At 32.9% G+C, this 15,927-nt stretch overlaps 2 protein-coding genes across 2 annotated transcripts; one reads left to right on the forward strand and one right to left on the reverse strand.

Moving 5' to 3' along the window:
• Positions 1-444: 444 nt before the first annotated feature.
• On the forward strand, positions 445-8,638 carry LOC129951844 (uncharacterized). Its single transcript, XM_056064192.1, has 6 exons — positions 445-969; positions 1,038-1,134; positions 6,583-7,288; positions 7,345-7,555; positions 7,616-8,274; positions 8,346-8,638. The coding sequence occupies exons 1-6, from the start codon at positions 815-817 to the stop codon at positions 8,615-8,617; spliced, it is 2,100 nt and encodes a 699-aa protein (XP_055920167.1). The 5' UTR covers positions 445-814; the 3' UTR covers positions 8,618-8,638.
• Positions 8,639-8,683: 45 nt separating this feature from the next.
• On the reverse strand, positions 8,684-9,956 carry LOC129951846 (uncharacterized). Its single transcript, XM_056064193.1, has 3 exons — positions 9,590-9,956; positions 9,186-9,424; positions 8,684-9,125 (listed from the first exon to the last, which is right to left on the reverse strand). Exons 1-3 carry the CDS (start codon positions 9,791-9,793, stop codon positions 8,726-8,728), a joined length of 843 nt encoding a protein of 280 aa, XP_055920168.1. The 5' UTR covers positions 9,794-9,956; the 3' UTR covers positions 8,684-8,725.
• Positions 9,957-15,927: the final 5,971 nt, after the last annotated feature.

Below are 15,927 nucleotides of genomic sequence, written 5' to 3' on the forward strand. Positions count from 1 at the left end.
AGTTATAATTGAATCATACTGGTAATAATTACATACTCTCATGTACCTACGTACCCAATCTGTAATCATAAATGTGCTGTGTTTGTACATACTCTACTCCAGTCTATTACCTTTAAATCTTTCAAGTACTGCGTCAGGTATTTATTACACGCTGTATAATGATAATAATTACAGAAAAACCTGTGTATACCTACCCTCAATTCCCATTAAGCATGAAAATCCATTAATTATTGCTTTTTCTGGATTCATTTTATATCCGCCATTAGCATTGAAAGAAATGTACTTAATTTGTTTCTTGGTAATGAATTATTCAATTAAATTTTAAATTGGTATTGCAACCTTTAAGCTTTCGTTTTGTTGTATTGGTCAGTGTTTTGCGTCGGTGTGAAAGCTGAAAGCTCTTTTTTGTTTGTTTGGCGTGATTTCGTGTTTTCATCAGTCAAACAATTTCCATTCGTCGAACGTCGCGTCGTATCGGCATCGAGTTCGCTTCAATTCGCTGTTTCTGTTTGATTCGAGTGAATTATTCATTTTCTTTAAGATTTTCTTATAAATAAATACAAAATGAATGTGATTTGTGATTGAATATTGTATTCATATCAATTTCAATGGTGTTTTGTCTTTTGTGTGTTGTGTTGCATTGTTTAATTTTTAATTAAGGTGACACTAATGTAATTAACAGTAATTTGATTTACTCAACAGCTGTTGTACTTTTAATCTTGAAAGCTTTTTCTTTTCTGTTAAGTTTTACATAGTACGGTGCAGACAGAGATATAGGATAATCAAATTATTAAAAGTAGAGTGAAGTTTGAAAATGGATTCAAGTTTGGAGTCAGACGATAGTACAGTGGATCCGTCGTACATTGAATTAGAACATTCAATGAAACAAGAAATCGATTCGCAACATTTTGAAGATGCTAGCAGTTATCATTCAAATTTACCAAAGGCGTTTTGTAAAAGTGAAGTCGGGTAGGTAGTTGAAAAATAGGATTTTGTAGTTTTAACTTATATTTGAAGCCGGCATTTTTCATTTGTAGGTCTCCCTGTTCTTCTATGCTGACTGCTGTGAGTTCGAATGTTTTCGAAAAAATGCCACTAATTTTTAACGGAAACTATTTTAAAGTTGTAAAACGGGTAAGTTTAAGTACCTACTAAGAGGAGTTAATCTACGTTTGTAGGCATAACATCGATTTTGTGTATAGCTTGTTTAAAAAAAAAAAAACAGAGCCATATCTACAAAATAGATTAAGCCAATTCCTAATTAAAGTGGATTATAATTACCTATGCGTGTACATCATTTTCTGAATCATGGGAGTTTTAAGAACTCTTTGCTGTTTTTAGTTCCAAGCAGGCTTGAATTAGTAAAATACTCCATAAAAACAAAATACAAAAATGTGGAAACAGAAATAAATATATCCGATAAGTAGGTCGGAAATCAAATTTCAATTTTGACAGGCAGTTAAACTTGTCAGATTTGACATTTATTGTGGTTTTTACTCTTTTCAATGATTATCAATTGTTTTCAATGAATATTGTATTTTTAACTTCCCATAGGAAGTTATTGTAATGGGTCCGATTTGTCAAATTGAAAATTTTGACATTTCTCGACGTTTCAAGGTCCCTAGAGTCGAAATAAAAGATTTTTAGAAAGATGTGTGAACGACCGTACGTTCGCGACGTTTTTTCGTGGTCCATAGCTCAAGAACCAGAAGAGATATCGATTTCAAATAAATTTAGTTATACAGATAATAAAGCAGAAAGATGCAGAAAGGGCTTTCAAGAAAATTGCGTTGGTGTTTTTTTTACCATAGAAGTTTGAAAAAAAGGTGAACATTTTGGTTAACCTTAAATATCTTACGAACAAAAAACGCTAGAGACTTGAATTAAATTTTATATAATATATTGTAACGTGATATCAAAGAAATATATTTTTTAAAAAATCCATTTAATGGTTTTTTTATAAATCAAAAAAAAAATGAAAAAAAAAATTGTCACCTCCAAAATTTTACGACTAAAATATGATTTCATCTCCAAAACAATTTTGTGCAACGAAGAATAATGTTTTTGACATCTAATACAATTTTGAGAAAAATCGGATTGACAGTTTTTTTTTATAAAAAATAGAAATCTAAAAAAAAAACATTACTCAAAGTTGGTAAAAATTGAATATCGATTCAAATATCTTTTCAAAAACTTGAAATTTAGGCTTCAAACTTATTTAATTTTATAAGAAATATTGTTTTCAACATTCTGAAAAAATGTTGAGAAAAATCGAATTGGCAGTTTTTTTACAAAAAATTAAAAACCGAAAAAAAATTAACAAAAGTTAATAAAAAATGATTTTCGACTCAAATATCTTTTCAAAACTTTGAGATATTGGCTTTAATTTACTTTTATCTCAAAAAATATTGTTGTCAACACTCAGTAAAATTTTGAAAAAATCGAATTGACTGTTTTTTTACAAAAAATAAAAACCTAAAAAAAAATGTATAAAAGTTGGTAAAAATTGATTTTCGACTCAAATATCTTTTCAAAACTTTGAGATATTGGCTTTATTTTACTTTAATCTTTCAAAAAATATTGTTGTCAACGTTCAGTAAAATTTTGAGAAAAATCTTACTGACAATTTTTTTTAACAAAAAATAAAAACTTAAAAGAAAATTTAACAAAAGTTTGTAAAAATTGAATTTTGACTCAAATATCTTTTTAAAACTCTGAGATATTGGCTTCAAACTAATTTTATCTCATAAGAAATATTGTTTTCAACATTCTGAAAAATGTTGAGAAAAATCAAATTGACAGTTTTTGTACAAAAAAATTAAAAACCTAAAAAAGATTTAACAAAAGTTATTAAAAATTGATTTTCGATTCAAATATCTTTTCAAAAATTAAAAATATTGGCTTCCAACTTATTTTATTTCACAGAAAATATAATAAAAATATAAAATATATTCAGTAATTTTTATATAAAAATCCAACAGTCCGTTTTTTCATAAAAAATAAAATCTACAAACAATAGTACGAAAATTTGGTAAAAATTGATACGAGTACATTATAGACAAACTTTTAAGCAAGACAAATCGACAGACGAGATGGAAAGTTATCAGTGTGGGTCGCATACCATCCTCTTTTTTAATTGGGTTCAAGGTTGTTCAACTAAAGGATTGCCATTTTTGTACCCAACTGTCAGTTTTTTTAAATGATAAATTCTAACCTAAAATGCTATAATTACAATCATTTTATTTCCTTGAAAATAAATAAGTCTGTTATAAGAGATTCAATGATATGAACATGATTGAAAATGTGGAATGTGATTAGATTTTAATTTAAAACTTATATAAATCTGAGCTTTTCCATTGGTTTATTTGAATTTTGATTTAAGAAAATGATTATTTTTGCCTTCAATGGAAAACGATAAAAAGATTATTTTTTTTAGTTTGGTATTCTTTCTTCGATGTCGTTGTCAAAATTTCATTGAAATCAAAAAAGTCAGACTGACATTATTATTGCAGCAAGTTTCTAGAACTAGAATGAAATAATTTGAAAGAAAACTCATTTGACATTTCATTTTATAGTTCACAATGACTTTTTTAAGCAAAAATCACAATGGAACTCGTCTCAAATTAGGTTAGGTTAGGTTAGGTTATAGTGGCTGTCCAAGATGGAACGGACACACTTAGGCCAGTTTAATGGCCCATTGTGATACCACATGAATCTTGAGGCTTCCTCCTAAGCTCAATGGAACCAGTTAGAGTCTCTTACGAAACGTGAGAGGCTGATTATCCCGATATGATTTAGATCGTTTAGATCGTTAAAGAAGAATTCTCCTAGGTAATTCTTGCGTTTTCGAGCTAGAGCAGGGCATGTGCAGAGAAGATGAAGAACCGTTTCTTCCTCTTCCTCGTCCATACAGCTTCTGCAAAAGTCATTTGAGAATACGCCTAGTCTCATGGCGTGCTTTCCTATTAGACAGTGTCCGGTTATGACACCTATTATCGAGCTTATATGCGATCTGCTTAGAGAGAGCGAGCACCTTGAACGTTTTAAATCCAGTGTTGGCCAGATGTTTTTTGTGGCTTGACACGTGGTGATGTTGGTCCACCTGGTGCCTGCCCTCCTCACAGCGTCTTGCATTAGTAGCAGTTTACAAGTAGCGATTGGTATGCCAGTACTTGCCAAACGTGGTAGGATGGGTTGTACTGTACCGTTCCTGGCGAGTTCATCTGCCTTACAGTTACCTGGAATGTCTCTATGGCCCGGCACCCAGCAAAGGTGAATATTAAACTGTTGCGCCATCTCCATTAGAGATGATCGACAGTTATGGACAGTTATAGAGTTTGTAGAGACTGAGTCCAGAGATTTGATAGCGGCCTGGCTGTCGGAGAAAATACGGATATCAGATGTTGATATCACGTTTTCTTTGAGCCAAGACAAGACTTCCTTAATCGCCAAAAGTTCCGCCTGGAACACGCTACAATGATTGGGAAGGCGGAATGAGAGACTTAATTTCAGTCGTTCAGAGTACACACCACCACCAACCCCTTCTTTGGTCTTTGAGCCATCTGTGTAAAAGTGGATTGACTCATCCTCTAAGAATGTCCTATCCTCCCAAAAAGATCTGGTAGGTATAGAAATCTGGAAATTCCTATCGAATTGTAGTTGGGGGATGGTGTAGTCTGTGTGCTTTGGAATTGATTCTAAGTACCTTAGAATTACGGAGTGGCCAATGTTGTTGTTAGTCCACTGCGACGAAGCATTGAGGCGGATAGCAGAGCTTGCAGCTATTTGTTTACTAAATATGTCAAGAGGTGTAAGGTAGAGCAAGGTGTCCAGTGCCGCAGACGGGGTCGTGCGAAGCGATCCGCTTATACATAGGCAGGCTGAACGTTGAACTTTATTCAACTTATCCCTGTTTATACCTTTCTCTAAAGCAGTCCACCATACTGCCACACCGTACGTTAAAATCGGTCTGATTACCGATGTGTATAGCCAATGCGTGATTCTGGGTTGTAAACCCCATTTATTACCAATAGCTTTTTTGCAAGAGAAGAGAGCTACAGTAGCTTTTTTGACTCTTTCCTGTACGTTGCGTTTCCAATTTAGTTTTTTGTCTAAGACAAGACCTAGGTATTTGGCCTCGTCTGAGAATTTTAATTGGATTCCTTTAATGTAAGGAGGGTTGACAAATGGAATTTTGTATCTCCTCGAAAATAAGACCAGATCGGTTTTGTGTGGGTTAACACCCAGTCCACACCGATCAGCCCAGAGTATTAGTCTGTCCAAGGCATTTTGTAAGAGTTCTTTTAGGATATTAAGATGCTTTCCTGAAACTGCTATAGCAACGTCGTCCGCATAGGCTATCACTCTGAAACCCTCCGCATCCAGACTAGTTAGGATTTCATTCACCACTAGGTTCCAGAGGAGAGGGGATAGAACACCGTCTCAAATTAAGTGCTGTCAAAAATAATTTGTTTCGAGTTGATAGACGATCGACAATCCTCGATTGTATTAAGTTACGTGCCAGACACCCCAGATTTTATTTGAAACTTTCCAAGACAGTTGACAGAAATGTTTAAAAAACGAGATTTCCAAGCACAACTAAGGCGAAAATCGTAGATATTTGTTATTAATTACTTTTTTGTGTCGATACAATTCATTGTGAGTATTGGCATATAAATACTTTTAACCTTTGTTGACATCTGTCAGGTAGACAAGGTAGCCACAAGTTGGCGTTGGAAGTTTTATATAAAAAGTCAAGTACAAAAAAATACAATAGCTAATATCGTCGTACCCATTAGGTGCCGCTTCCATTAAAACCTACATACGTGTCATATACAAAGGCGATATTTAACAGAAAGGGTGTGTCCAATAATAATGTCAATGCAATTGTGTCAAAGTTAGACCTGTTCAATAGATTTTCCTTCTCAAATAATAAAGAAATGTTTACACTAAATATTATTCTGTCAGTGTTTTTACAAATGAAATCAATAAATATAATTTTTTGGCAGGTTATAGCTTTGACAGGTTTTTGTCATTGGAAGCAAATTTCCTCTAACTTTTGAGGTTACAGTTGATCATTGGAATTAAAACTGACGGTGGAAATGCAAAGAAAATGGAATACTTTCAGTGGAAAGATTATGTTCCGATTATGTTGACATTACTTAAAATTGTTATTGCTCTGTTTCATTTGTTTTTGTTTTGTTTAAGATATAAAACAATTTTTCAAAAATTGTAAAAAAATATCAAAATAAGTAAAACGGATTTTGATAAATTTGTTGGTATAAATTTTTGTTTTTAAATTTTCAATTTCGATTTGTTTCTACAAATGAAATAACGTCTACAACGTTTTTTTCTGGGAATTTTGTTTTAAATGTCAAAGTAGTTTTCGAAAAAAAGCATTTAGAAGTAATTCACACAGCAAAAAGTAAAATTTGATTTTTCATTGAAGCAAACATTACACTTTTATCGTTGTAGAAAATTTAACCAATTTATATTTAATTATGAAGGCATTGACATTTAAGGGTGTGTTAAAAAAATATCTCAAGTTAGCTTTCCTTGTTGCATATTTATTTCCTCTTTCAGATTGGCGATACTGATCATCAAAAGAAAGCACGAGGCATTTTAGCCCAGTGTAATTTTTGTGCTACAACAAAAATCATAAAAGGTTCATTGAATATAACATCGAATTTTATTCAACATCTTAAAAAACGTCATCGCATCAAATACGAAGAATATCTTAAAGAAAAAAATGATATTGGAAAATCCCAACGACCAATGGTTGTTGATAGAACATCTAATTCATTCAATGAAAAATCAACTATTTCAGAATTTGATGAAAATATTTTGACATTTGTCATTGAAAATACTTTGCCATTGTCAATTGTTGAAAGTCCATCATTTATGGCCCTATTTAGGGGAACAGGTTTAGTGACGTGTACTAAAAAACAAATGATGAATATGCTAGATACAAAATATTATGGAATGATGACAAGACTAAGCGATACATTGACAAGTGTGCCATATGTTTGCACCACATTAAATGTTTGGCTCTGCAAAAGGAAATACATTTTCGGATACACCTGTCATTGGATAGATGGCACTAATTATTCTAGAAAATCAGCAGCTCTGAGGTTTCAGAGTTTCGGTGCAGAAGGTGCGTTCGAAAATATTCGGGACGCTCTACACCGCACCAACAGTGCTTTCGGTTTAGGAGATGATAAAATTATTAGCACCATTACCGACAACGATGATAATGTAGTAGATGCTTTTAAAGAATTCGGACTTCAAGGTAAGTTAATGAAGTAAACATTCAAATGATTACATATTATATTTTGTTTTTTAAAGATTTTTATGAATTCAGCGATGAAGATGAACAAGATCTATGCGAAGATGACAAAGCTAAGATACTTCCAGATTTATCAAATATTTTCCAAAGATATCCACCGCACCATAAGTGCGTCATACATGATCTCTTTTCACTTGCAACAACAGACTTTATTGATCTATTAAAATTAAATAGCAGTCTTCACCAATTACATCAAATATCCTTCAAAAGGTAAGCTTTTAACAATTTTAAAGTTTCATTCACAATAAGTTCTGTTTCCTTTCGTTTAAGATGCACTGAAATTTGGAGCAAATGCACAACACCTGAGAAATCAGAAATGGCTAAAACCTTCGTTCCATTCTCATTGATTTTACCCACATCAACCGATTGGTATTCGATGTTTGATTCCATACGATGTTTGTTAAACAACAAAGACAAACTTTACAATTTATGTTTCTTCCTAGAAACATCAAATTTTACATATGCCGAAATTGAGTACTTAGAGGAATATTGTCGCCTGATGGAACCAATAGCTGAGGCATTTAAATTTCTTCAAATCGAATCTCAAATGCTTTATGGCTATTTCCTGCCGACTTTGGTGACTATCAAAGTAAAATTTGATAAACTAGATTTGGGATCTTTTAAGTACCTTACAGAGTTGGGTCTTCAAATGGGTAATAAATTATTTGAAAGATTTCAAAATTTCTTCGAAATTCGAGAAGAGTGTATTGATGCTGTAGTTGCATCGGTATCGTGTCCAATTATCAAATTGAAATTTGTCAAAGCACTAAGTCAGATTGCTCCAAATGTCAGTGTTGAACAAATTCAATCGCACTTTATTGACTATGCCAAGGAGTTTCGAAGAGACGCAGAAACAGTAAATCAACAAGATTCGTTTCAGGGATCTTCAACAGTTCATAATTTCTTCGATTTTGGACAATGTTCGAACGGTAAGTTATTGAGTGTTTTTATAAGAAATGTTGGCTTTATTATATTCAATTCTTCCATTTTTTGTTTTCAGTGAGCGTTAAACAGGAAATCGATCCTCTTCTACATATTAGAAGGGAATTCAATCGGTACTTATCCGACGAAGACAACAGCCTCAGTTCGTTAGATCGATATCCGGTTGTTAAGAATGTTTTTATAAAATACAACACTACATTACCATCTTATGCATCAGTTAGAAGACTTTTCGCCTATTCGGGTGTTACTTCCAGTAGAAGGAATTTAAAGATGTCAAGTCGACATTTTGAAAGACTTGTTATAATGAAAGCCAATGATGTTTGTTTCTAATAAAAAGATTAATATTTAGTACATTTTTTGCATTTTTCATTATCATCATCGACATTTTTTTACACCTTACATAAAAAACCCAAAACATTTAGTGTCATTACTTTAAGTTTATTCTATTGAGGGTCTAAAAAACCAAAAAATCTCCTGAATTTTTCGAAAGCCTAATCTCTCAAACATCGTTTGCGATGCAATATTTCCGTCCAAAACAGGTGCCATAGTTTCGAGGCCTTTTTCTGCATTCATTTTAGCCATAGCCTTTACAACAAGACTTCCTAAACCTTTTCGCTTGTGACTATCAAGAACTTGTAAGAGTCCTAAGCCTCCTAATGGCAGAACCAAACACCATGCCACCAAATTGCCATTTTCATCATAAGCTCCAATATTTTGACTTAGCCTTACTAAGCGATCAACAAATTTTTCTGATCCTGGAAAATTATGTGGCCAATGATAATTTATGAGATCAACGTCTTCTATCCGTACGCCTGATAAAGTTATTCCTTGAGGTGGGCTAAAATTAAATCAAATCCAATTTTACTAACCATAAAAATTTAAGAAATTCAAAACTTACTCTAAATTAAATTCCAAAGCTTTTTCCATTTCAATATGATTCCAATTTGTTGGGACGAAATTGTATGATTCTTCTTTAATTCCCAAACTTGTTAAATAAGTTTTAATAGTTTTTTGAATTCGAACAGGGCAACCTAAGAATATGAGATTTTCTTTTTTGTGGAAACATTGTAGAGCTGTAAGAAGACGGTCTTGAGAATCGGCAAGAGTATTTGGTTTGATATAACATGGATTGGGGTCCTAAAATAAAACAATAAAGATCACGCACGTTATTAAAAGTTCGCTTTTGAATATCATTTATCTTTTAGCCTTCAGCTGTTGGGCAATAAACTTTGGAGAGTTATCTCTGAAGTTCATTTATTAATAACTGATAAACCAAGGTATTATCGATTCATATGTTCTTACATCAAGAATAAAAGTTCCATCACTCCAATCACCATTTAGGGAATATATTTTCACTGATTCTTTTAAACTTGGATCTTTGTTAAGCCAATTAATGTAATTTTGAATCAAACTATAAGAATTTGATTCTAACTTTCTCACTGCGTAGAGATCACGAAGTTTTGGCCAATCTTCGATAGGAATTTCGACAAGGGTATTTTTATTCATTTTCTTGATATTGAAATACAAAATTCCATCAAATAAAAATGCGGCCTATTTTACCGACGATCAGAACTAAACTAACAAACTGGAGGCCGCACGGCAAAATTTGACCAACTAACCAACAAACCGGAAAGACTTGCTGTTATACTCCTACTGGCGTTGTAAGAGCCGAAGACTGTAGAAAAACAAGTTGAAAGGCAAGAAGCTTAAAAGCACCAGACAATATAGATAAGGTAGTTTGTTTAACGTAAGTACAAACTATGAGCAGAGTCTTTAGAATACTTTCTCATACTACTTGTCCAAGTCCATGTGGGTGTCAGAGTAAAATGACTATCAAAAAATACTTTATTGGTAGTACTCAAAACAAGCGGTGAGATGAGTTAGATAAACAACGAGATTAAACATACGGAAATGTCGATAAGTATTTTGGTCGATAAGAAGACTTAAGACTTATCTTCTTTTTAATAAGAAACGTACATGGATGTGTTTTCAATCGGTGGGTTCAAATTTCTTAAAAACGTCAAAGTTGGAGAAACAATATATGTAATAAAATGTTTTGCTATTAATCAGTCGTTAAAAAGTTTTGACAATCTTGATTTTTGTGGTATCTAAGTGTTTTTTTTTAATGTCGGTGAAAACTTCCTTTATTGAATTATATTGATTTAATCATAATTGTTTGTAAAGAACTTATGACAGTTTCAAATTTACCTACTATTTAGTTTTTTTTAGCTGCATAAGAATTTTCGATGGTTTGACAGGAGTTGAGAATGTCAAACTGTGTTATATCATGAATCGTTAAACAGCAGGAAAACGCTTCCAAATAAACTCTGAAAAAAAAACACAAATCTTCTTCCGTTCTACGGTCAAGCTAATTGCTGGTTAAATGTCTATCAAAATTTCCGTAAATGAAGCCAAAATAATTCTCAAGCACTTAACTAATCACTGTTACACCGATACAAATTAACTTCTTAGTGCGATTCACCTTTCATCATTTTGTTTTTAAATTTGACGTGGATGACATTTACTTCCAACAAGATGGAGGAACTTTTCATGCAGCGCGACTTACCATTTATTGCATTTTCAATTTCTTGACAGCTTTATGGCTGAATCACAAACACGCTTCAGTTTCGGCTTCGCCTGACGTTTACGAGTTCAGCCATAGTGCCCGATTACACAAGATGTTTTTTCGGTTGTTTCCTGTTTCGTCTTTTTGACAGATCGGGTGAGGGGTGTAGAAACATAGGGGGAAAGAAGTCGTGAAAAGAGTCCTGAAAATTTATGGACTTTTTTTGGTTGAACTTTGACGCTTATGCTTTGACAACCAATAAAAAAAAAACAAAATGCATAATTTACAGCTATAAGTTCAGTTTTGCAGAGTTTAATTATTTATTTAAACGATTTAAGAAATGTGGACAAAAACTCAAACGGAAGTATTATTAACGCTGTTTCAAAGTTGGCCCAATTTGTATTGTTTGCTAGTAAACACATAACAGCTGCTGAGCTAGCTAATAAGCAAGAAATAATTTTATTAGTATTATCTTCCATAAATTTGTTTTATTTTTCACTAAATTGTTGCCACAGAAATCCAATTATAATTTATAGGTACTCTCTGATTATTTCTGCCCGGACAACGAAACAAAATTAAATTCTTCCCCCATAGTATTTTCAGAAACGTCAAAAAGAGGAATAACGAAAGGAACGAAAATAGGAAAGGTGTAATCACGAGGGTAGGTACCTGTCAAAAAGACGGAAGACGAAAACGAACGAAAAAACATCCCGTGTAATCAGGGTCATAGAAATTCAATCACAATGAAGATTCGACCTCACGTTTCGTTTGACAATCGTAAGGAAGAGAACGTAATGTAACGTAATGTGACTTCAAACGGAAGCTTTAGTTCAATTATGGCTGAAACACATACACGCTTCAACTTCGTCTGCGTTACGTTACGCCTGCTTCGAAGTTGGTTTGAATGACATTTCTATTATTTCATCCCTCCAAAGAGCAAATATTTTGTTTGTTGACATTTTTTTACAGCTGCTGAGCTGTCAGATAAAGCAAATGTTCAGATAATTGAGCTAGAGCTTCCATTTGGAGTCACATTACGTTACATTACGTTCTTTTCCTTACGATTGTCAAACGAAACGTGAGGTCGAATCTTCATTGTGATTGAATTTCTATGACCCTGATTACACGGGATGTTTTTTCGTTCGTTTTCGTCTTCCGTCTTTTTGACAGGTACCTACCCTCGTGATTACACCTTTCCTATTTTCGTTCCTTTCGTTATTCCTCTTTTTGACGTTTCTGAAAATACTATGGGGGAAGAATTTAATTTTGTTTCGTTGTCCGGGCAGAAATAATCAGAGAGTACCTATAAATTATAATTGGATTTCTGTGGCAACAATTTAGTGAAAAATAAAACAAATTTATGGAAGATAATACTAATAAAATTATTTCTTGCTTATTAGCTAGCTAACCTATGGCTGAACTCGTAAACGTCAGGCCAAGCCGAAGCTGAAGCGTGTTTGTGATTCAGCCATTATTTCTGGAAGTTGGAAAGTTTGCATGCAACTTTACGCTTCCCGTTTACCTTTTGTGGGTATATGTTAAGTCATTGGTGTATGTTCAAAAACCAGCAATATTAATTAAAAAAAAAACGTCGTTATGAAAAACTGATTGCCTTTGAAATGGTCGTATTTTTAATGTCATTTCAAGAAAATTTGTATCCAATCAAAAACATCCTACGCCATGGCAGACTAAGTTTGTATTTGCCCTGTTTATACTTTTTATGATTTCTGAAAATTTTCTGTCACATTGACAGAACAGGAAAACAAAATACAAACACAAATAAACATTCATTCTCACCTAACAATCAAATTACCTTTGTATTTATTTTCTTCTTTCTTGAATTGTACGATAGGGAAATACTTGAGAAATCGAATCATAATTAATATTCGATTCTCAGAGTTTTGTCAGCAAAAGAGAGATTTATGTTTCTGAGAAAACAGAAATCTCTGAGTTCTTAGAAATATAAACTGGCCAATTAATATTCAATAGTACTCAGTTCAAGTTTCAAGTTTATAGGATAATAAATTGCTCTTTGAGTTACAATTTCAGTAGAATTAAATTATGTATGTATGTATATAATTTCGAAGAAAACACTTCTAAATAACAAACAGGGAATTTTATAGCTGCAAGTTGTCCATCTTTAGTAGGCTGTCATTTGGAAACATTAGATAATAAAATGTTTACAGAATATTCTTTTCAAAATTTGATTTTTTAACATTTTAAAATTTACAAGTAATTTAGAAAAAAAGTTTAAGTAAGCCCCTTTTCCCTTCTGGAGTTGGTCTCTTTGACAGCTGTCACTTTATTTATGCTCAGTTTCGTTTGCCATTTTGGAGTTCTTTTTCAAGTGAATAACTAATTCTCCTGGATGGAAAATGGTGTAATTATTAATAAAAATGGCGCATAATCACATTTGACATTTGTAAATTGTGGAATACAAACAGACCAACAATGAAGCGCCATACTTGGCAAGAGGGACAAATGTGTATTAATAGTAGTTTCAGCCATTTGAGAGGTATCATCTATTCACCTTGTCAAAAACTTTTTAACTTAAAAATACTATGTTTTTTAGATAGATTTTGATGTTTACAAACAGGGCATTTTATAGCTGCTAGTCGACCCTCTTTAGAAGGCTGCCATTTGGAAACATTGGATAATACAATTTTCACAGAATATTCTTTTCGAACATTTTACAAGTAATTCAGAAAAAAGTTTAAGTAAGCCCCTTTTCAATTCTGGAGTTGGTCTCTTTGACAGGTGTCACTTCATTTATGCTCAGTTTGGTTTGCCATTTTATAACGAATATATTTACTTTTGAAGTAAAGTGAAGTGAAGTTTGGTGGTGTTGCCTCCAAAATCAAGGGCTTTAACACTTACTGGACTGTTTTTTGTAGTGTAGGTGAATCGCTTGTCTACGCGGTTAGGCCGAGACGATTCACGAGACTATTCATCGAGAATAATAATTGCAAAAAGTGGTCGAAAATTGAGGACTCAAAATAAAGTTCTCCACAAAAATTCAGCTTTGTTGGAGTTTTTTTCCAAGTGAATAACTGATTCTCCTGGACTAAATTTGTTTAAGGTGAAGCACTGTCACTCTATGGAAAATGGTGTAATTATTATTGAAAATGGCGTACAATCACATTTGACATTTGTAAATTGCAGAATACAAACAGACAAGCAATGAAGCGCCATACTTGGCAAGAGGAACAAATGTGCATTAATAGTAGTTTCAGCCATTTGACAGCTATCATCTTTTCACCCTGTCGAAAACTTTTTAACATAAAAATACCATTTTTTTAGATAGATTTTGAAGTTTACATTAATTCTACATTCAAAATGTTCTGTTGAAAGAAATTGTATTGATAAAGGTTTAAATATTTGAAATCTATGCTAGAACAATACCTAATTAATTTCTGTGTAGTCATAAAGACCTACAAAACAAATTAATACAGATGGAAGAAAACATCTATCAGTCATTATTTAATTAAAACTGCATTTTCACACCTCAATTAGTTGGTATTCAACTATATGTTCACAAGAATACTATGTAGGTAAGGTAGTGCATTGAATGTTGTAGAAAACTTAACACAACAAACTGCCAATTTGTAATTCAGTTCGTGGAAACCAACTCATTGTTCCTTTGCAATAAACCTCAACCCAAACCTCTCTGCACTCTTCCTGTCCAACTAAAATAGAAGAGAAATTCTTAAAATTCACCCACAAAACATTGAAAGGACTCAAACGTAGAACAACAATAAAATGAAGAGGCATCGTTTCGTTCTTTCTTGCTATAGATTTGGTTCATGTGGATGTTTATAGGATCTACTCGTAAGGTATATGAAATAGTGATGGCTGCAATGCATTGCACATAAAAGGATGTTATTATGTTACCGACATAGACAACACATCCTTTGCAGGAGATCTCTCAAATCGTCTTCGTCGTTTAAGTAATTAGTTTTACCTTGGCAATTCTAAATCATCTCTTCTCTACCATAGGTCCTATATAACAACTCAGTCATCATAGTCTTTACGAAGCTTATGTGTTCTATACCTACCTTTCTATAATGTACCCCTTTATATCGCACATATGATGCGAAGATAGAATGAAACTTTTCCCAGAAAATACTACGAACTACTTGTATTTTGGTTCGATAAAGTATAGAAGCAGTGCACCAGCGTGTTCTGTGCAGTTCTTGTACCGCCATATGCTTTAGCGTTCCGTATACTCTAGTTTGTTCCTTTCCTATTTCTGGGTACCATTCATATAGACTGTAATCAAAGTGAAACTAATTAACTTGAATATCCGTGAGGAAAACACAGTGCTCTAGCTTAGGTCTATACGGATGTTCGTATACATCGTTACCGACTCGACAGCGCATCCTTTTTGGTACATCTTTTGCGGTGTGATTGTGATATATTCAGAGATACACTTTCAAATATTACCGTGATGATGGTGTTACTGATGGTCCTGGCTGGTGATGCATGAATAAGACGGATCCATGTAAGTGAAATTTTGAAGGCTCCTCTTGGTGGGTCAGGAATTAAATTATATCTTAGAGAATATCTGTATAGGTACTACTTAGGGGCTTTAGATCTTATTTAAGGATGAACTTAGACAACTTATTGTTTCAAAGATAAGTTTTTTGAAAGTTGATAGAAGATGTATTTATATGAATATAGGAGTTTCCAATAAGAAGTTTAATTTTTAATAAACTTCTGTCACTTTTGAATCTGTCATCTTTTGACATTTGACAGATAAACTGTCATTACTAAAAACGAAATGATGCACTCTTCAACAACGTTTTGAAATTGTCAAAATTCGCAAACAAAATTGGTGAAAATCTTGAAATCGCAGTTCGCAGACTTGCAAGAAAAGCTTAATGACCGTTTTGTTTTCGCAAGAAGTGAGTAGAATGGACAACCGAGATCTTTGGATTTAATAACTTCATAAGGTCTATCCACAATCGATTTATTACTTTAAAGATGAATACGATATAGAGGACATACATAAATATTCAATTTTACAGGTTTGAAGATGTTTATTTTGACATTTCATAATTTTAAAAAACATGTA

This window comes from Eupeodes corollae, chromosome 3, assembly GCF_945859685.1.
Source record: "Eupeodes corollae chromosome 3, idEupCoro1.1, whole genome shotgun sequence".
Taxonomy (NCBI): Eukaryota; Metazoa; Arthropoda; class Insecta; order Diptera; family Syrphidae; genus Eupeodes; species Eupeodes corollae.